Genomic DNA, 21,384 nt, shown 5'->3' with positions numbered 1-21,384 from the left:
AACCCGGTGACCCCTTCCTCCCTACCTCTTCCCAGCAACAATTTGTTTCAATGAGCCAACCAGGAAGAATGTGCGCCCTGACCTGACCAACGGGAAGGGGACAGGTACATCACCTGCGTTAGGCATAAATAGGGGAGGGTCCTTTGTCTGGTGCGCACGCTTTTTGGAGCACCTGAGTCCTTCTGCAGAAGTCAAGAGCCTTGTCCAGATTTCTCCTTGTCCACGTGTCTCACTTTCTGACACTGATGACCCGAGCCAGAGTTATCTTAATTTCCAACAACTATAATCACTATGTTGGGCATTGAAGTTCCACTATGTTGGGCAGAATGTATTTATCCACTAGTTGCAATGGAATAGCTCTTTTACCCAGTTTTATTGAGCTATAACTGACCTAGCACACTGGAAGTTCAAGGTGTGCAACATCATGAGCTGCCTTATATACATCACGAAATGATTACAATAGGTTTAATGAACATCCTCATCTCTGAAATACCTGTTTGCACAGATAGTTTCAGATTTCATTCCACAAAATCTAAACAATTTAGATTTCTCTTTTTTTTTTCTTTTTTGCCTTTTCTAGGGCTGCTCCCGAGGCATATGGAGGTTCCCAGGTTTGAGGTCGAATCAGAGCTGTGACCACCGGCCTACGCCAGAGCCACAGCAATGTGGGATCCGAGCCGTGTCTGCAACCTACACCACAGCCCACGGCAATGCCGGATCCTCAGCCCACTGAGCAAGGCCAGGGAGCGAACCCGCAACCTCATGGTTCCTAGTCCGATTCGTTAACTGCTGTGCCACAATGGGCACTCCCAAAACAATTTAGATTTCTAGCATCATAATCTGAAAATACTCATTCCATATCCCTAAATCACCCTTTGTGGTTGGCATTTTTTTAAAATTTTGTATCATTTTGATAGATGGCTCACATCTGTCAATTAATTTCATTTTAGATATTGCTGCTGACCACCACTTTAAAGTGTCAAGAACAAAATCGACTTAACCTGGGATACAAGTAGATCAGGCTGGAAAAAGGTGTGATGCCTGCCTTTCTCCTTGGCCTATTCCCTTGACCTAGACCTCCCCTCAATCTGATGGCTTTTTCTTGCTGGTACCTGCAAGCCTGTGCCCAAGGGCTTTCTCTGGGCATAGGTGTGTATAGGTCAAATCCAACCTGGAGCTGCCGGCATATACCACAGCCACAGCAATGCGGGATCCAAGCGGAATCTGTGTTCCACCCCACAGTTCACCACAACGCCGGATCCTTAACCCATTGAGCAAGGCCAGGGATTGAATCCGCATCCTCATGGAAACTAGTCACATTTGTTACTGCTGAGCCATAATGGGAAGTCCCATAGGAGGCAGACTGTGACTGCCAGGGGTGTGAATGTACTCAGCTCTCAAGCAATAACTGGAAGGGAGTTGGTGTATGAATACCCCAGCTTCTTTGCTTCCCTGGGGGACAGCTCTGAATTGAGTTCTGCACAATCACCTGGAGGACTTCCTTGGAGGACCTTTTCGAGGCCCCCATGGGACTGAGCCCAGCTGAGAGCTTAACTCCTCTGCCTCTATTTCCTGGCTTCCTCTCTCCTCTATTCCTTCCTCACTCCCTGACTGGCGCTTCCTGAGATCAACTCTCGAGAGACTATCACACTTCTGTTCTAGTCTCAGAGTCGGTTTTTGAAAGCCTCACCCTAAGACAGGTTTGGGAAACACGGCCCGTTTCAGAATCTTGGGAGGGGGACGCCTAAAGCTGAAAACTGTGCAGTGAGAATGCCTGCTCTGCAGCAAAGCATGACAACACGCGCCCATCTCATAAACACAATGCTAAGTGAAAGAAACCAGGCCCAGAAGAGTACATACTGTCTAATTCCATCTCTAAAAGTGCAACAGCAGACTACAGGAGCTGATGCTATCAGGCAGCAGGAGAGTGGTTATCCTTGGGGGGTGGGGAATGACTGGCAGGCAGGATGAGGCGGGGGTGGCGGGGGAGGGTTTCTGGAGATCTGGAATCATTTGTTCCTCACGCATGTCTTGTGGAAATTCATCAGGAAGCAGGCTCGAGGTTTTTATTAGTTTCTCTCTGTATGTAATTTTTTTAAAGGTTTTGAAAAATCCAAGGTCTAAATCAAATGTACTTTATTTATTTATTTATTTATTTATTTATTTTTTGGTCTTTTTGCCATTTCTTGGGCTGCTCCCGTGGCATGTGGAGGTTCCCAGGCTAGGGGTCGACTTGGAGTTGTAGCTGGATCCTTTACCCACTGAGCAAGGCCAGGGATGGAACCTGCAACCTCATGGTTCCCAGTCAGATTCGTTATCCACTGAGCCACGATGGGAACTCCAAATGTACTTTAATTAAAAAAAAAAAAAAAATCTGAGGAGTTCCCGTTGTGGGAATGGGTAAAGAACCCGACTAGTATCCATGAGGATGTGGGTTTGATCCCTGGCCCCACTCAGTGGGTTAAGGATCTGGGGCTGGTTGCTGCAAGCTGCAGCATAGATTGCAGACACAGCTCAGATCTGGTGTTGCTGTGATTGTGTCTTAGGCCAGCAACTGTGGCTCCCAAGGCAGCCCCTAGCCTGGGAACTTCCATATGCCTCAGTGTAGCCCTAAAAAGGAAAAAAAGAAATCCGAGGTGAGCCAGGTCTCAGCACCAAAGTGGTGCACTCCAGGAGAGCTTGCTTGTATTTCCTAGGGCCTCTGCCACTTGTGTCCTGGCCCCCACAGTGAGTCACAGCCGATCCCCACCTTCCTAGGAGACCCTCCAAGACCTGCATTTTGCCTTGGGAAGAAGAGGGCCCTCTCAAGGGGGTCGCTGAAAGATGCTGGTTAATGAAAGCTTCACCATCCATAGCTGCACCTGCTGGGACAATTAAGCTTCCTTGGTCTCCTTGGCAAAAGAAAGGACAACTGCAGTGTCGTACATGTACTTCAACCTCCCAAGAAATGACACATCGATTCTTCCCAAAGTCTATTGTCTAGAACTAGCAAATGTCTCTGTTGAGCTGCAAAGGGCAGTCCTATGGGGGAAGCAGATGGAATGTTTGAGCACTAATATATTTGCGAAATATGCTATATCCATTTTTTTGGGTCATATCCTCAGCATATGAAAGTTCCCGGTCCAGGGATGGACTCCATGCCACAGCCGCTATTTGAGCCCCTGCAGTAACAACACCAGATCCTTGAGCCTCTGCACCACAAGAGAACTCTGCTATATCAACTTTTGAGCAAAAAAAAAAAAAAATCGACCTGAAAAAAATCCTGGAGTTCCCTGGTGACTCAGCAGTTAAGGAGGCTTGCTGTGGCTTGGGTCACTGCTATGGCACAGGTTCAATTCCTGGCCTGGGAACTGCTATGGGTGCTGTCAAAAAAAACAAAAAAACAAAAAAATCCTATTCTATTTCTGTAATATAGATGGTTAAAAATGGCTTCTAATAATTTTATCTACAAAATAGCCCAAAGTATAAAATAAATTTCATGAGTCTATACTGACATAGATAAATGATTAAAAAAAGAAATAAATGGGGGAGAAGAGACAAATTTCCCATGCAGAAGAATTTCAAATAATATACGTAGGTGATAGTCTACCCTCAGGGAGAGGGAACTCTCCACCTTAAGAGGGAGGCATATAGAGAATTCCTTCCAAAGAACACAGTGGAAAGAAGATAAAAAAAGAGTAACTTCAGGAGTTCCCACTGTGGTGCAACAGGATCGGTGGCATCTCTGCAGCACCAGCATGCAGGTTTAATCCCTGCCTGGCACAGTGGGTGAAAGGATCTGATGTCTTCGAAGGTGACAACGGCAGCTCAGATCTGACCCCTGGCCCAGGAACTCCATGTGCCTCAGAGCAGCCAAAAAAAAAAAGAAAAGAAAAGAAAAAAGAATAACTTCACAGTGGATAAGCGCTACCTTAGCCACGTTTTCAAGGTCAAATAAATAGTAATAAGTCATGCTAATAGTAGGTACCTTAATACGATGTGATGAAAATGAAACGAGGACACCACCAAGCAAAGCCCAATGGAGGTACCATTCTACAAAACACCCGACCAGTCATCCTGTCAATATCATCGAAAACAAGGTAAGTCTGAGAAACTATGGCAGCCAAAGGGAATCTGAGGAGATGCACTGACAAATGCTATGTGGTATTCTGGATGGGATCCTGGAGCAGAAGGGCATTAGGCAAAATCTAAGGATATCTGAATAAAGTACAGGCTCTAACTAATAATAACATATTGTTATTTCTTCATAAATTCCAACGAATGTATCATATTAATGTAAGATGTTAATAGTAGTATAGAATATATGGGAACTCTCTGAATTATCTTAACAGTTTTTCTGTAATCTCAAACCCTTCCCCCCCAAAAAAATAAATAAAATAAAATAAAATAAAACTCTTCCAAAAAATAAGGTTTACTTATTTTTTGGCCACCCCTGCAGCACGTGGAAAGTCTCAGGCCAGGGGTGGGACTTGAGCTGCAGCAGTGACAATAAGCCATAGCAGTAACAATGAGCCATAGCAGTGACAACACCAAATCCTTAACTGCTGGGCCACCAGGGCATTCCTTAAGGTTAATTATTTAATTAATTAATTTATTTATTAAGGCCGCACCTGCAGCATATGGAAGTTCCCAAGCGAGGGGTTGAATTGGAGCTGCAGCCACCAGCCTATGCCGCAGCCACAGCAATGCAGGATCCCAGTCACTCCTGCAACCTAACCTACACCACAGCTCATGGCAACACTGGATCCTTTAACCCACTGAGTGAGGCCAGGGATTGAACCTGCCTCCTCACAGTTATGAATCAGGTTCGTGACGGTTGACCCACAGCAGGAACTCCTGAGAGTTAAAAAATTTGAATTCAAGCCCCAGTTGCTGTAAGATCTGGGAGAAAATGAAAAGAATATTACTGGCTAACGTAAAGGTCCTTCATGAGACGTGGACGAGATAAAGCAAATAAAAATCTTATGGAAATTTCAAAATACCACATCAATTTAAGACATTAGTAGTAGAGAATTATGAATAATAATTATAACTGATAAGTGCACAAGGTATTTTCACTCCGGTGAATTTTAATATCAAAGAAATATTCTCTAATGGTGATATTTGTAGTCTGTGGGGTGTTTAAGGAAGTTGTTTTCAGAGAGAGAGTCTATTCTGAGGTCTCTCAAATCAGGCAAGAGAGGGTCATCTATTTTACCTCTAAAGCAGTTCAGCTCCCGCTTAGGTATTCTGATTTTCCTCTGAGACTTCTTTTGGAAAGAAGCAATGGGTGCATTCCATATCCACCTCCCACGATCCTTTGTTTGTGTTTAATTTTTTAAAATTATAATTGATTTACAATGTTGCAGCAACTTCTACTGTACAGCAGCGAGCCAGCCAGTCGTGTATATATATATGTATACTTTTTCTCCTATCATTCCCTCATTGTGTCAATCTTCTTCTTTTCTTTTTTTTTTTTTAGTTTTGCCTAAATGGTACTCACAGTCCTGAGAGTCAAGGATAAGGAGCTTCCCCTCTGGCTGTACTCCACCGAAATTCCCTAAGGCCTCTTTCCTCCCTCAGGGCCTGTGTCCTAGGAGCTACATTCAAGATTCCCCAGGCGAGCCTGCCTGAGCTTGGTCCTTGTAAAAGAGAAAAGCGGACCCTGAGGAGGTGGTCATTCCTGACCCTCTGTGAGTCCAGGAGCTGAATCTCCAGCCAAGACCTCTTCCAAGTATGTTTTGGAGTCCCCGCTGTGGCACAGGGGGTTAAGGATCCAGCATTGCCACAGCTGTGTTGCCACAGCTGCCACTCAGATTTGATCCCTGGCCCAGGAACTTCCATATGCCATGGGTGTGGCCAAAAAAAAAGTATAATCCATTAATATCATCTGGTTTCAACAAGAATTTGGGGCTAACTTCATCTTTATTCCTACCCTCCCCTGCCCTTCCCCATATTATTTTGAAGCAAATTCCAGATACTATATCCTATTTGCTAGAAATGATATTTCAATATGTATCTCCAAAAGATAAGAATTCTTTTATAACATAACTGCAAATCATTGACGTATGTTTAAAAATTAACAATAATCCTTAATATCAATACTTAGCTAATCAGTATTTCCGTTTTTCTAAATATCTATAACTACCTTGTGACCAATTCAGTCAGCCATTTCTCTTAATCTTTTTTTTTTTTTTTTGCCTTTTTAGGGCTACACCTGTAGCATATGGAAGTTCCCAGGCTAGGGGTCCTTCAGAAGCTACAGCCGCTGGCCTACGCCAGAGCCACTGCAACATGGGATCCGAGCCGCATCTGTGACCTACACCACAGCTCACGGCAATGCCGGATCCTTAACCCACTGAGCGAGGCCAGGGATCGAACCCATAACCTCATAGTTCCTAGTCGGATTTGTTTCCGCTGAGCCACAACAGGAACTCCTCTTAATCATTTTTGAAGCCTGCTCTGCCCTTTTCCATCTCTGTGGTTCGCATTTGTTGTGCCCTCTGCCTGAATTGCCCTTTCCTGCCTCCCGAGTGAGACACCGCTTTCCAGACCTATTGAAATATCACCTCCTCCCGGAATCTTCCCCCTGGGAAGCCAGGCAGTTAGTCGTGACCTCAGCACTAACACTCGGCGCTCTCTGTGTACGTGCCTGTCTCTCCTCCACACTGTGAGCTCCTTGAAGACGTGAACCCTATTCTCCTGGCCTTTGGAACCCCACTACCTCGCATGGGGCTCAGCCCCGAGTATTTGCAGAGGACAATTTCTAAAGAGAGGCTCCCAAGGCCTTTCCATTGTTCTCTGTGTTGATCTAACCTTTTCTAAAGTTCAATGTCTTTTGCAAAGATGGTGTTTTTTCTCCCTGATCTGGGTGGGGGGTTGACCTTATGTTTCCATCGGAAAGCTTCTAGCAACCACTGGAGGCAGGATGAATTGGTTTAGAACTTTTTCCCCCTTTTTCTTAAAGATCCCAGGATTGATAGGAAGCAGAAAGATTGAAGGAAGAGAAAGCCTTTGTCAGTCAGCAGCCTGCTTTGGGATTCATGTAGGAAGAGTTATGCAGAATTGAAGAGAAAAGGGGAGTTCCTGTTGTGGCTCAGCAGTAAGGAACCCAACTAGTATCTATGAGGATGCGGGTTCAATCCCTGGCCTTGCTCAGTGGGTTAAGGATCTGAGGTTGCCGTGAGCTGTGGTGTAGGTTGCAGAGGCGGCTTGGATCTGGAGTTGCTGTACCTGTGGGGTAGGCCAGCAGCTGTGGCTCCAATTTGACCCTTAGCCTGTAACTTCCATATGCCGTGGGTGTGGCCATAACAAAAAAAAGAAAAAAAAAGGAGATTATCCTTGCCGTCGAATTGAATACAATCTACAAAACTTCTGGTTCCTTGAAGAGGATCTTGGAGCATGCTCCTAGTTTCCAAACTGTAATTAATAACAGCTTGAACCGCAGTTTTCTCAAGCATTTCTTTAATCTCAGAACTCCTTGTTCATGTTTATTCAGCCTGCAAGATCAGTGTGTCATACAGATAAAAGCTCTTGTGGAAGGAGATGAGCTGATCCCTGGGACCCAGCTCCACCAGACTCTCTGCTAAGTCTGTACCTTGTGGCTCCGAGACACAGACTCAGGGCACCAGATCAATCATTCATTCAATCTATCACCATTCAACAATGATTTATTGAGGGCCTGCTATGCGTTTGGTGCTGGTAGTTCTGTGCTGAACAAGACAGATGGGCTTCCATTCTCTTGGATTTACGTTCAGGCCAGGGGCCGGGGGGTGGGGGGTGGGAGGACAAGGGAGAGAAGCAATGATCATTATAAACCGGTATTTCTCAAGCTTTCATTTTCACCAGAATCACCTAGAAGCTCTGTAAAAATACAGATACCTGGGCCCTACACCCAGAATGTCCAGTTCAGTAGGTCTAAAGTAGGGCCCAAGAATATGCACTTTTACTAATTTCCCAGGTGATGCCATACCTGCTGGTGCAGGGACCTCACTGAGAACTACTACTTCAACAGTCAAATAAATAAAACAGAGCGAGACCAGGAACGTGGTCACCGATTTTCCCGTTTTCATCGTGAATACACCTCTGTTGCAAAGATGGTCCACGTACCTAAAACCTGAAGGCCCTTCTGTAAGAGGTGTGGAGAGCAGCAGCCTCACCAAGTGACCCAGTATAAGAAGGGCAAGGATTCCCTGTATGGCCAGGGAAAGAGGCGCTATGAGCAGAAGCAGAGTGGCTCTGGTGGGCGAACACAGCCAATTTTCCGGAAGTAGAAAGAAGATTGTGCTGAGGCTTCAATGTGTTGAGCCCAACTGCAGATCCAAGAGGATGATGGCTATTAAGAGATGCAAGCATTTTGAATTTGGAGGAGATAAGAAGAGAAAGGGCCAAGTGATCCAGTTCTAAGCTTTGAGGGTCTTTTTTTTTTTTTTTAATTTATTTATTTATTTTTGTCTTTTTGCTATTTCTTTGGGCCGCTCCGGCGGCATATGGAGGTTCCCAGGCTAGGGGTTGAATCGGAGCTGTAGCCACCGGCCTACGCCAGAGCCACAGCAACGCAGGATCCGAGCCGCGTCTGCAACCTACACCACAGCTCACAGCAACGCCGGATCGTTAACCCACTGAGCAAGGGCAGGGACCGAACCCGCAACCTCATGGTTCCTAGTCGGATTCGTTAACCACTGTGCCACGACGGGAACTCCTGAGGGTCTTTTTTATTATTCTATTTTTGAGAGGAAAATGTTGACGCCATAGGGGGGAAAAATGCCTGTATGAGAATAAATACAGTGACATCCTTAAAAAAATTAAAAAAAAAAACAAAAACAAAACACCTTCAGAAATGGTAAGTGCTATGCTTTTTGTTTTTTTTCTTTTTTTTCTTTTTGGGGCCATACCCGTAGCATATGGAGGTTCCCAGGCTAGGGGTTGAACTGAAGCTGCAGCTGCCCACCTACACCACAGCCACAGCCATGCCAGATCTGAACTGCATCCAAGACCTACACTGCAGCTTGGGGCAACACCAGATTCTTTTTTTTTTTTTTTTCCCACTCTACATCAAGGGGATCAAGTTATCCTTACATTGTATACATTACAATTACAATTTTTTCCCCACCCTTTTGTTCTGTTGCAACATGAGTATCTAGACGAAGTTCTCAATGCTACTCAGCAGGATCTCCTTGTAAATCTATTCTAAGTTTTGTCTGATAAGCCCAAGCTCCCGATCCCTCCCACTCCCTCCCCCTCCCATCAGGCAGCCGCAAGTCTTTTCTCCAAGTCCATGATTTTCTTTTCTGAGGAGATGTTCATTTGTGCTGGATATTAGATTCCAGTTATAAGTGATATCATATGGTATTTGTCTTTGTCTTTCTGACTCATTTCACTCAATATGAGAGTCTCTAGTTCCATCCATGTTGCTGCAAATGGCATTATGTCATTCTTTTTTATGGCTGAATAGTATTCCATTGTGTATATGTACCACATCTTCCGAATCCAATCCTCTGTTGATGGACATTTGGGTTGTTTCCATGTCCTGGCTATTGTGAATAGTGCTGCAATGAACATGAGGGTGATGTGTCTCTTTTAAGTAGAGTTTTGTCCGGAGAGATGCCCAAGAGTGGGATTGCAGGGTCATATGGAAGTTCTATGTATAGCTTTCTAAGGTATCTCCAAACTGTTCTCCATAGTGGCTGTAGCAGTTTCCATTCCTACCAACAGTGCGGGAGGGTTCCCTTTTCTCCACACCCCCTCCAGCACCTGTTATTTGCAACACCAGATTCTTAACCCACTGAGCAAGGCCAGGGATGGAACCCACATCTTCCTTCATTCTGGTCAGGTTCTTGAGTGCTGAGCCACAAAGGGGGACGCTGTGCTATGCTTTTAGAAGATAATAAACACAATAGAGCCCATCTACATGTCTAAGGGAAGGGCGAATTAACACAAAGACATAGCAAGGGCAAAAGCCCTGAGCAGGGAATAAGCATAGCAGATCTGAGGAACAAAATAAAACATTAAAAATGCCAGTGTAGGAGTTCCCCTCATGGCACAGTGGAACCAGATCTGACTAGGAACCATGAGGTTCCATCTCCTGGCCTTGCTCAGTAGGTTAAGGACCTGGCGTTGCCGTGAGCTGTGGTGTAGGTCGCAGACGCAGCTCGGATCCTGCATGGCTGTGGCTGTGGCTGTGGCCAGCAGCAACAGCTCTGATTAGACCTCTAGCCTGGGAACCTCCATCTGCTGTGGATGCAGCCTTAAAAAGCAAAAAAAAAAAAAAAAAAAAAAAAAAAAGCCGGTCTAGCTGCAGAATATTTTGAAGTGGGGAGAGTGACACAAGATTGTCGTAAAGGTAGGACGATCACGTAGGACCTTGAGGTGGTTGTAAAAAGTCCAGGTTTTAAAGGGTAACATAAAGCCAAGGAGGGTGGGGGTCAAAGCAGGGGACTTGTATGATCTCATTTTACATTTCATTTGTTTATTTTCTGGCCACACTCACAGCATGTGGCAGTTCCCTAGCCAGGGATCCAACAACCCAGGCCACAGCAGTGACCTGAACTGCGGCAATGACAATGCCAGATCCTTAACCCACAGCGCCTCAAGGGAACGCCTGCATTTTAAATATAAACTCTTTGCTATGAAATATCTTTTTGGCTCTCGTGCGAAGAATGTGCCACGGAGGGCAGGTGAGAAGGTGGAAAGCAAAGACAGAAGCTGACAGATCAGTTAGGAGGCTTTTGCATCATCCTGAGGGAGACGATGGGGGAGGGACGCAGCAGCGGAAATGGGGAGAAGTGGTAACCAGGCAGCGGTGAGGACGGGCCCAAGGGAGTCTCAGACTTCGAATAACAAGGTCTTGCTCCTTCAGGTACTGGGCAGGTAGTCACTGAATGAATGAATGAATGAATGAAGCTCCCTTCCTTTCCGAAAGATGGAATATAATCCCTCACTTCACTGACAACTGAAAAATACCGTAGATCGTCTTTCCTAACCTGGATTCCATTTTCTGGTCGGGAAAGGGGGTTTCTCTCCGTGTGTGGGGGTGTATGTAAATGCCTGTCAGTCGAGTATTTGGCAGTATCATCTCTCCCTCCACTCTCTAGCTCTCTTCTTAACTATGTCACTGCTACTCTTCCCCATTATTTCAGCAAGATCACAACTCCCGAAGAATTATTTTCTCTTCGGAAAGCAAATCAAGTGGGGGCGGCTTGGGAGCTCTGCAGTTCCCCTGGGAGGTGTAAGGAGTTGGTCCCGGCTCTTGTTGCTGGGAGAGGCTGGGAATGACAAGTGCCTTCCTCCCTGAGGCACCGAGGGCAAAAATCAATTTATTCCTTTGGGTCGTTTTCACTGAACTGTTTTTATTATCCTTGCCACTACATGTCTTGCAGCTAGAATGAAATGCAATCAGAATGTGGACTGAGTTCGACAAGGGGAAAGGGCCACAAGCCACGGGAATACCATGGCATATGACAGCCCTGATCTCGGCAAAAACAAAGAGGAGCCAGGCAGCTTCTGCAGATCAAAGGGAGCTGTCACACTCCTCCACTGACAGGCTTGCTGGGTGTGGAAGAGAGTATCTGAAACACAAGTCGTGCCTTCCAGTGCCAGCTAAACTTTTAGAATTCCCTGGGGAAATAAACCATTATTTTAGCATGAAGTTTCAAAAGTTAAATACGTAATAATGAAAGCAGAAAACCTGTTTTTCTTTGCAGAGATGACAGCAAAATTCTTGCAGGAGTCAAAAGGATTCAAATGTCAGCTTTCACTTGCTTTAGATCCCAGTCTGGTGCTTGCGCACAAAGCGCTTTCTACTGGTTCCCGTTCAGCTCCCATCCCTTCAAGGCTCCTGGGTGTGTCCTTTCCCAGTACTGTGTTTTCTTTTTTTCCGTTTTCTAGATGACAGCCCTGGATAGCTCTCTCACATCTTTCTTTCTTTCCTGCAAACCCATTTCTTCTCTTTCCCTAAGAGTAAATTAACCGGCCACACGCAAAGCCAGCCAAATTGCAGAGCTGAAGTCCAGTTCTTTTTTATATGTTTAACTATTAGTTTTACATAAAAAAGCTATATGTTTTACATGTAAACATATAAACTATTAGTTCTTCAAGAGTTCCCATTGTGGTGCAGCGGAAACGAATTCAACTAGGAACCGTGAGGAATCGGGTTCAATCCCCGGCCTTGCTCAGTGGGTTAAGGATCCAGCTTTGTCATGAGCTGTGGTGTGGGTTGCAGATGCGGCTCTGATCCTGCGTTGCTGTGGCTGTGGTGGAGGCCGGCAGCTGTAGCTCTGATTGGACCCCTAGCCTGGGAACCTCCATATGCTGTGGGTGTGGCCCTAAAGAGCAAAATAAATAAATAAATAAAAACAAAAAATAATAATAATAAAGTATTAGTTCATCAGTCTTCATTAAAAATGTAGACAGATAAAACATTATCATTTCTTTCTCAAAAAATAAAAAAATATTATATGTTTTCTTTTAAAAATCCTAATTTCCCCCTCTGTGGGCCACTGGCTCTAGAGACAGAGAGGTGTGGAGAGGAGGAAAGGAGGCGGGGGAGGAGAGGAGGGAGAGAGGGAGGGAGGAAGGAGGGAGGAAGGAAGGCTCCACATACTCAAATCCCCTCCTGTAGGAGCAGCCTATTTGTGTCATCAGACTTTATGCTTATTCTTAAGGAAAGATGTTCTTTAATCAGCTACATTGCAGGGTTGGCACTGGCTTGAGAAAGGGAGGTTGCACAGATGGGGCATCAAAAATGAATGTCTGGGAGTTCCCGTTGTGACTCAGCAGGTTAAGAACCCGACTAGTATCCATGAGGGTGCAGGTTCGATCCCTGGCCTCAATCAGTGGGTTAGGGATCCAGCGTTGCTGCAAGCTGGGCATAGGTGGAGGATGCAGCTTGGATCTGGTGTTGCTGTGGTTGTGGTGTAGGCAGGCAGCTATAGCTTTGATTCAAACTCTAGCCTGGGCATCTACATGTGCTATGAGTGTGGCCCTAAACACACACACACACACACAGAATGTCTGATAAATTAGAAGCTGGGATTAACATATACACACTACTATATATAAAACAGATAACCAACAAGGACCTGCCGTATAGCACAGGGAACTCTACTCAATATTTTGTAATAACCTGTATGGGAAAAGAAGCTAAAAAAATAGCTATATATGTTTTTATAACAGAATCACTTTGCTGTACACCTGAAACTAACACAACATTGTAAATCAGCTATACTTTGATTAAAAAAAAAAAAGGTCTGAGATAAACAATGAAGTCCTACTGTGTACCACAGGGAACTAGACTCAATATCTTGTAATAACTTATAATAAAAAAGAATATTAGGAGTTCCCGTCGTGGCGCAGTGGTTAACGAATCCGACTAGGAACATGAGGTTGCGGGTTCGGTCCCTGCCCTTGCTCAGTGGGTTAACGATCCGGCGTTGCCGTGAGCTGTGGTGTAGGTTGCAGACTTGGCTCGGATCCCGCGTTGCTGTGGCTCTGGCGTAGGCCGGTGGCTACAGCTCCGATTCAACCCCTAGCCTGGGAATCTCCATATGCCGCGAGAATGGCCCAGAAAAGGCAAAAAGACAAAAAATGAATAAATAAATAAAAATAAAAAGAACGTACATATATATGTCAACATATATATGTAAACCAATTTCTGGTGAATGTACAATAGAAACTAACACAACATTGTAAATCAGCTGTACTTCAGTAATAAAATAAATGAAAGTCTTTGTGAATATGCAGAATCTAGAAAGTCTTCATGTCCTCTGCAGGGATTCCAAACAGGGGGATGTGTGAGGAAGCGGGTGTTCAAAAAGTTGTTTGTTTTTTAATGGCTGCACCTGTGGCACGTGGACGTTCCCGAGCCGGGACTGGCACTTGAGCCACACCTGAGCCCTGCGCCACAGCTGTGGCACCAACGGATCCTGAACCCCCTGTGCTGGACCAGGGATTGAACCCTCGCGGCCACGGCATCTGGGACCTTTGAGTCCAGAGGTGCCCGCCTTTCAGTGGCTCTGTGCCCTCTGCCTCTGTCCTCCTTGAGGGCAGTCCTAGTGTTTACGCAGGCGGGCGGCCTCAGTGCCAATGCTTGAAGGGCAGGCCCATCGTGAGCGGGACTCAGAGTCACAAATGGCTGCAACCCAGATCCTCAGACGTGAGCGCGTGTTCATTGGAATCACGCGGAGGTGCTCATTTCCCATGCAGACTCCTGGCAAGTCGCCCTGACACTCACTTAACCCCCTGGGGGTTTGTCTGGCACCAGGGGAGGTCTAGAAGTAGACAGACCCAAACGGGTGCAGCAGCACAAACCCCACTGGGGTCTTGGGTCTCTGGGTCTCCCCACTCCATCAACCCGTACATGGCCTGCTTGTTGCCTCAGGGTTGCAACATGTGGCTACTCCTTGAATATGCCTGTTAGGCTCTCGCCCCCAACCTCTGCATTTGCTTCCCTCTCCTGAAGTCCATTTCCTTAGCTCCCACAGGATTTTGCATCATGTCACCTTCTTAGAAAGGGCTTTAAAACTGTGCCCCCCTCCCCCACCTCCATCACCACCACCCTCAGGACCCGGAAATCCTCATCTCCCTTCTCTGCTTTATTTTGCTTGGCCCCACACACTGGGTCATGTGACATGCAGTGGGTTTTTCCTTCTTTCTTCCTTGTCTTTTTTTTTTCTTTTTCTTTTTTGGGCTGTGCCTGTCGCATACAGAAGTTCGAGGGCCGGGGATCGAACCCAAGCCGCAGCAGTGACACTGGATCCTTAACTGCTAGGCCACCAGGGAACTCCTTGAAGTAGGTTTTTTTTTTTTGTCTTTTTTTTTTTGCTATTTCTTGGGCCGCTCCCGCGGCATATGGAGGTTCTCAGGCTAGGGGTCGAATCGGAGCTGTAGCTGCCGGCCTACGCCAGAGCCACAGCAACGCGGGATCCGAGCCAAGTCTGCAACCTACACCACAACTCACGGCAACGCCAGATCGTTAACCCACTGAGCAAGGGCAGGGACCGAACCTGCAACCTCATGGTTCCTAGTCGGATTCATTAACCACTGTGCCACGATGGGAACTCCAGGTTTTTCTTGTTTAATGTCTTTCTCCCCACCCTAGATTTAAGCCCTGTGAAGACAGGGGCTTCTGTCAGTTCTAGTCTCTGCTGTATTCCCAGCACTTAGAACAGTACTTGGAACACATGGGTAACAGGTGCTCAATAAATATTTGTTCAGTGAGAGAATGTGCTTCAGGAGGTGCATCTTTAGCAGTGGCTGAAAGTTCTAACCAACACCCAGCCCAGCCCTAGGCATGTGAAGACAGAAATAAGTTACTCTACCGAGATAGGTGCCCAGGAAGAAGAGAAACATGACAGTTGCCTTATCAACAAGCAAGCTGTCCACAAGACCCTGGCCAAGGGTGAGTAATTGCCTTCTGGCTGTTCTGTGGAGCCCTAGAACCATCTACCTCAGTCATACAAGTGAGCCCATGGCTGGAGTTCCCGTCATGCCTCAGTGGTTAATGAATCCGACTAGGAACCATGAGGTTGCAGGTTCGAGTCCTGGCCTTGCTCAGTGGGTTGATGATCTGGCATTGCCGTGAGCTGTGGTGTAGGTTGCAGACGCAGCTCGGATCCCACGTTGCTGTGGCTGTGGTGTAGGCCGGCAGCTACAGCTCCGATTCGACCCCTAGCCTGGGAACTTCCATATGCCGAGGGAGTGGCCCTCGAAAAGGCAAAAAAACCCAAAACAAAACAAATAAAAAAACCAAAACAAAACAAATAAAAGAAACAAGTGAGGCCATGGCTACTGGGAGGAATGAGTGGTTTTAAAATAAGACTTCAAGGAGTCCCCTGGTGGCTCACTGGGTTAAGGATCTGGCTGGTTCTCGGTGTGGAGAGGGTTCAATCCCTGGCCAGGGGAAATTCTATATGCCATAGCTGTGGCCGAAAAAAAAAAAAAAAAATAGGACCTCAAGGTTAAAGGTCTGGAGATTTGGTTTTATTCCCATCACTCTGCCCTTCTGTCCGGCTTGCACTCCTTATAAAACATGCAGAGGACTTATTGGAACTGAGGTGCTGATGGGCTAGAGAGAGAGGAGGCACAGAATCAAAAAATACAAGCTTTAGAGTCTGAAAGTCCAGCTTCATCACTAACTGTACATCTTCAGTCAAGTTAATGTCCCTAAATCTCATCTATAAACCGGTGACAATAATCCCCCCTGCAAGGATGAAATGGCTACACTGTGTAAAGAACCCAACAACTGGCAAACCCCTCTCAAGCAGCGAAGCCTAGAAGCCCCTTTAGCTCTCACGGCTGGAGCATGGTGCAGAGGCAGGGCCTCCAACCCCCTCAACCCTGGGAGAACTATCAGTGCCACCCTGGGCGCAAGGCTGCGCCTTGAGCACCAGGCTTACCTTGGTGCTCTCCCAGGAGTTGGGGCCTTGTGTTTTGTTTTTTAGCGGCAACTACTTCTCATTTCCTGTAAGGCTTCTACGGTACAGAGAGCCCACAGCTAGAACCCAGAGGGAGGGAAAGCGGCCCTTTGAAGAAAGGAGAGTCTTTGGTTTTTTTTGGCTGGTTGGTTTTGGCAGGACTCAGGGCATGGGGACGTTCCCTGGGCCAGGGATTGAACCTGCGCCACAGCTGGATCTTGAACCCACTGCACCACATGGGAACTTCCTTTGTTTTAATTCAGCACCCACCATGTGCCAGGCATATCCATGGGCTTTACACACAGGATTGCCGGTTTTAATCTCTCTTGGCTGATAAATGGAGGAGCAAGCAGGCAGAGCCATCACATGATACTGACAGCTAATCTGGACAGCATCTAGGCAGCTCTGAAATCTACTCTAGCTCAGAATTAACTGGGAGGGGACCACTAGCCTAGAACCCGAACAGCCGCTGCTATAGTGCAGACACAGACTTCAGACGGGAGCCTGAGCTCCGGCCCTCCCCCCTCTAGTCGGCCAGATCCCCGTCCATTAAGCGGCTGGTTCTTCCCCAGGGTGCTGATACCTGCAGCCGGACTCCCTATCCTCTTGAACCCTTTTTGGAAGAAACACGGAAGAGAGAGAGAGGAGGACACAAAAAAGACAAGTAGGAAGAATCAAAGGGAAGAGAAGGCAGGCAACCAACTATGTAACGATACTCATTCCTTTATTTCGGACTGTGTTAATCTGAACAGGGCTGGGGCCTGCAGGCTGCTGGCAGCACTGAGCTGCAGGTGCATTTCAGCTCAACAGAGAGATCTCATCCTAAGCCAAGGAGACAGAGGGTAATATTTTATATATATATTTATATATTACATATGTCCCGTATAGTCATATGTATAGAGGGACGAGAAGGGGCCACGGCTTTGTTAATCATTGTCCTAAATGAAGACCACAGCAACAGACATGGAAATTTGGTCCAAATCAAGGCCCTCACTTTGTCAACCAAATGTGTGATACATCAAAAGGAAGAGAAGAGAGAGACAGAGGAACCGAGATCCAGCCACCCCAGTGGCCCTGTTCCCAGCATATCTCACACCGAGTGCAGAGTGTCCCCTGTGGAGGTAAACACACACAAACACACACACACATACACACGTACACAAAACTGCAGGCAGGAGCTCCTCCTCTGAGCACACCTTGGGCCCAGCCCTGAGGCTGGGGTGGGGTGAAGTTGGGTATATTGTGCTATAAGACTATGAGGGTCAAGTGATCAGACAGTGCAGAGTCGATGCGTCCTGGTGATGAATGGGGGTAACGCGTGCGGCTTCATCCACCAACGAGAGAGGTCCGTGGGAGAGGCTGCTCAATGCCTCTCCCACTTGGGACCCTTCTACATACCACTCCTGTCCCAGCCACAGCTGAACCTCTGATCTGAATCCTGGGTCTCAAATAATCTCTTGGGTTCTGATGAAAAAAGGTTATTTCCTTGAAGGACAGGAGCAAGTGGCAATTGAGTTGCCCAACCATGCGGTCCAGCAGTTGCAGAAGCAGTGACAGCATCATTGAATGAAACCAAACCAAACCATTGCTTGGTCCTTACATGGCAGAACTTGAACTGTGCAAAAGGGTTCATGTCCTGCTGGAAAGAGAATAACCAGGTAATCAGCTCCCACCGCCACCTCCCACACACCAAACTGCAGGCAGATCTGTCCGTTTCATGCCTCTACCCCAAGGACTAAACTCGTCATGTTCTAGGACCTGGAGATGCCACTATTAGGGCGTTCTGAGAGCCTAACCCACTTGCTCTGATTCATGACTGCCTCTTCCCCTTCCACTGAAATATACCCTTAAAAGGCAAGTCAATGAAAATTAATCTCCCTCTCTTTTTTTTGGTAGAACTTTACTTTAGAGACCCGGAGACATCCTGGGATGTCGCAAAGGACAGTGAGGAGTACTTCCCTAAGGACCACAATGCTGAAGGAAAGGTCAATCTGGTCAACAGAGCAGTGCCCAACAGAAGGTGAATCAGAAACAGGGTAAAGGGCAGAGCTGGCAGGCTGTGCCTGGGTCTCCATATCCTGCGCTCATGAGAGGGAAAAGCAACAGACTGATACCTCTGTTTAGCCAGGGGAGAAGGACATGGATCCCTCCCATTACCACCGGGGATCCAGGCAGCTGCAGGGAAAAGGACGAAAGCAGGAAGGAGCAGCATGTCTAAGGTGGGGAGTTGGCCTGGTGGCTTGTTGGCCACAGTTACTTCTTAAGGGGACAGAAACAAAGGGTCCTAGAGGGACGTCTCCTAGTGATTATCCACACTGTCTCCATTACTGTTCCATTTCCTGCAGGTCCCGAGGAGGCAGCAAGTGGTTGGCTCACACTTCCCATCGACGGCTTGGGCAGGTGGACCAGAAGCAGGGTTGGGGAAGCCGCGGAGTTCCCATCAAAGCTGACGCGCATAGGCTGTGTCGGCGAGGTCCCTCAAGTCCTTGAGAAGGAGGAGCCCGAGAAGCCGAAAGAGGTCACTTGAGGCCCAGAAAGTGGAGAGCAGGGCTCTCTCCGCCGGAAGCCCAAGCTCAACACTGTGGACGGACGTCGAATATCCTCAGAGGACACCTCGCATTTTTCTAGTCCCGGAAAGTGCTCAGGAGCTGCTCACGGTCAGTGCCGGAGGAGATAGGGGTGACCGAGGGAGCCAGGAGGAACAAGGACCCTCTTCTCAGGCCCCGGTCCCTTCCCTCCTGGGGGCAACTGACGGGGAGGAGCTGGCGGTGTGACTGGGGCGGGGGTCTACGGTCGGGAGGAAAGGAGGGTCTGTAGTGACCAGGGCAGGCCCGGGCGAGGGCGCCTCTCCTGCGGGAACCGAGCTCCACGAATAAATAACATGAATTAAATAAAGGAGGCTAAGAGCTGGCAGAGGCACGGCCTGCTGGATGCTCACCCCCTCACACATATGCGCGTGCGCGCGCACACACACACACACACACACACACACACACAGGCACGCACACGCACATACACGCACACCGAGCGGCAGGCGAGATGATCCAGGGCTGGTGGCCCGCCCCTGGCGTCTGCGGGACGGGCGGCCTGACGGAAGGCTGTCACTCATGGTCTAGCACTGTCGTGGGGCGCAGAGCAGCGGGGGCCAGCGAGGCAGGTGTGGTGGAAGGCGCAGGCCGCTGAGGACTCTGGCACCTGTGAGTGGGGATGAAGTGGGGGGGGGGGGGGGTCAGGGGTGTGCAGGAAGTAGCAAAGGGAGCAGCCTACAGTATCTTGTTCCTATAGGAACTCGGCCTGGGTTATCACCCTCCCTCAGGCCCTTTGGGTACAGCCAACCCCCACTCCCCCCACCCCCGCCACCAGCCTCAGCAGCTCCTGTGGCTTCCGTCCCCTCTCCGGCCCCTGTCCACTCTGTCTGGGATGGTACTGACCAGGATCTGGACTTTCGGACTTTGGACGTGGAAGGTCTTTCCAGAAAGCTGTCCAACCGCATGAGCCTCTCCATGTGGAGCGCACGGGGGTCTTGGTCTTGGTCATGAGAGAATTCCATCTCAAAGACCGCTGGAGGGGACACATCCAATTCCAGAAACATGATGTTTTCAGCCTGTGGGGGGAACATCAGGCCAGACTTGAGCAGTGGCCTGGCACTTGGTAAGCAGCGGGAGAAGCAAGGGTGATGAGGCAGGCGGAGGAGGCCGAGGCTGTGAGCATTATCTCCCCGGATGCCCTCTCCCCTCCCCCTTCTCCAGCCCATCGTCTTACCCTGTACCTGGGGTGGGACCCCATTGCCATGGCAACCCTAGCGTACTGGCTGATAGGCCTCTTGTAGCCCACTGCCGACGTTGGCCGCTTCTTCATTTGGCTGTTATTGCTGTAGGGAAGAGGCCACATTAAAATGGATTTCCTCCGAACACAAAGGGAAATGATATGATGCATTAAGTATCATTCAGGTAGTCAGGAGGCCTTGCAGGATGCAGGTGCTAGAATTTCCTTCTCTTTGTACTAATACAACCTGACAACTCAAAGTAGTATAACACAAGGAGACATACACTTTTAAAAAACCTTTTTTTTTTTCTTTTTAGGACTACATCTGTGGCTTATGGAAATTTCCAGGTTAGGGGTCCAATTGGAGCTGTAGCTGCCAGCCTATGCCACAGCCACAGCAATACCAGATCCGAGCTGCATCCGAGCTGACCTATGTCCCAGCTTGCAGCAATGCTGGATCTTTAACTCACTGAGCAAAGCCAGGGACTGAACTGCATCCTCATGGATACTAGTCAGATTCATAACCCACTGAGCCACAACAGGAACTCCAGGCGTTGGTTTCTTAGGACATCAAAAGCTCAAGCAACCAAAGGAAAAAAAAAAATAGGACTTCAATGAAATGAAAAATTTTTGTGCTTTAAAGAACTTCACAGGAGTTCCCGTCATAGCGCAGGAGAAACAAATCCGACTAGGAACCATGAGGTTGAGGGTTCGATCCCTGCCCTTGCTCAGTGGGTTTAGGGATCTGACATTGCCGTGAGCTGTGGTGCAGGTTGCAGACGCGGCTCAGATCCTGTGTTGCTGTGGCTGTGGCACAGATCTGCAGCTGTAGCTCCGACTGGATGCCTAGCCTGGGAACCTCCATATGCCTCGAGTGCAGACTTAAAAAGCAAAAAAAAAAAAATTAAAAATAAACACAATTACAAAGAAAGTGAAATAACCAAAATGGGAGAAATTATCAAATCGTATAGGTGATAAAGGACTTGTAGCCAGAATATATAAATAACTCTTACAAATCAAAACGACAATAACCCAATGTAAAAACGGACAAAAGATCTGGAGAGTTCTCTCTCCAAAGAAAACGTACAAATGGCCACTAAGCACATGAAAACATGCTCAACATTATTCGTTATGGAAATGCAAGTCAAAACCACAGTGAGATGCCACTAAGATGACTACAATCAAAGACAGACAATAACACATGTTGGTGAAGATACAGAGAGACTGC

At 47.5% G+C, this 21,384-nt stretch overlaps 1 protein-coding gene and 1 pseudogene across 1 annotated transcript in view; one reads left to right on the top strand and one right to left on the bottom strand.

The window, feature by feature from the left end:
- Window positions 1–8,075: 8,075 nt before the first annotated feature.
- On the top strand, window positions 8,076–8,385 carry LOC125126869 (60S ribosomal protein L36a-like; annotated as a pseudogene).
- Window positions 8,386–17,098: 8,713 nt separating this feature from the next.
- The window catches only part of KIF3C (kinesin family member 3C), a 39,851-nt gene continuing 35,565 nt past the window's right edge, over window positions 17,099–21,384 (bottom strand). The window contains exons 6-8 of the mRNA XM_047782483.1: window positions 20,154–20,262; window positions 19,823–19,995; window positions 17,099–19,586 (exon numbers count right to left, since the gene is read on the bottom strand). Coding sequence (XP_047638439.1) covers window positions 19,493–19,586; window positions 19,823–19,995; window positions 20,154–20,262 — 376 coding nt within the window. The 3' untranslated portion in view covers window positions 17,099–19,492. The remainder of the gene's footprint in view (window positions 19,587–19,822; window positions 19,996–20,153; window positions 20,263–21,384) is intronic.

The sequence above is a fragment of the Phacochoerus africanus genome, chromosome 5, assembly GCF_016906955.1.
Source record: "Phacochoerus africanus isolate WHEZ1 chromosome 5, ROS_Pafr_v1, whole genome shotgun sequence".
In the NCBI taxonomy this organism is placed as follows: Eukaryota; Metazoa; Chordata; class Mammalia; order Artiodactyla; family Suidae; genus Phacochoerus; species Phacochoerus africanus.
Note: the sequence above shows the minus strand (reverse complement) of the source record. Positions and strands in the feature narration are given on the sequence as shown.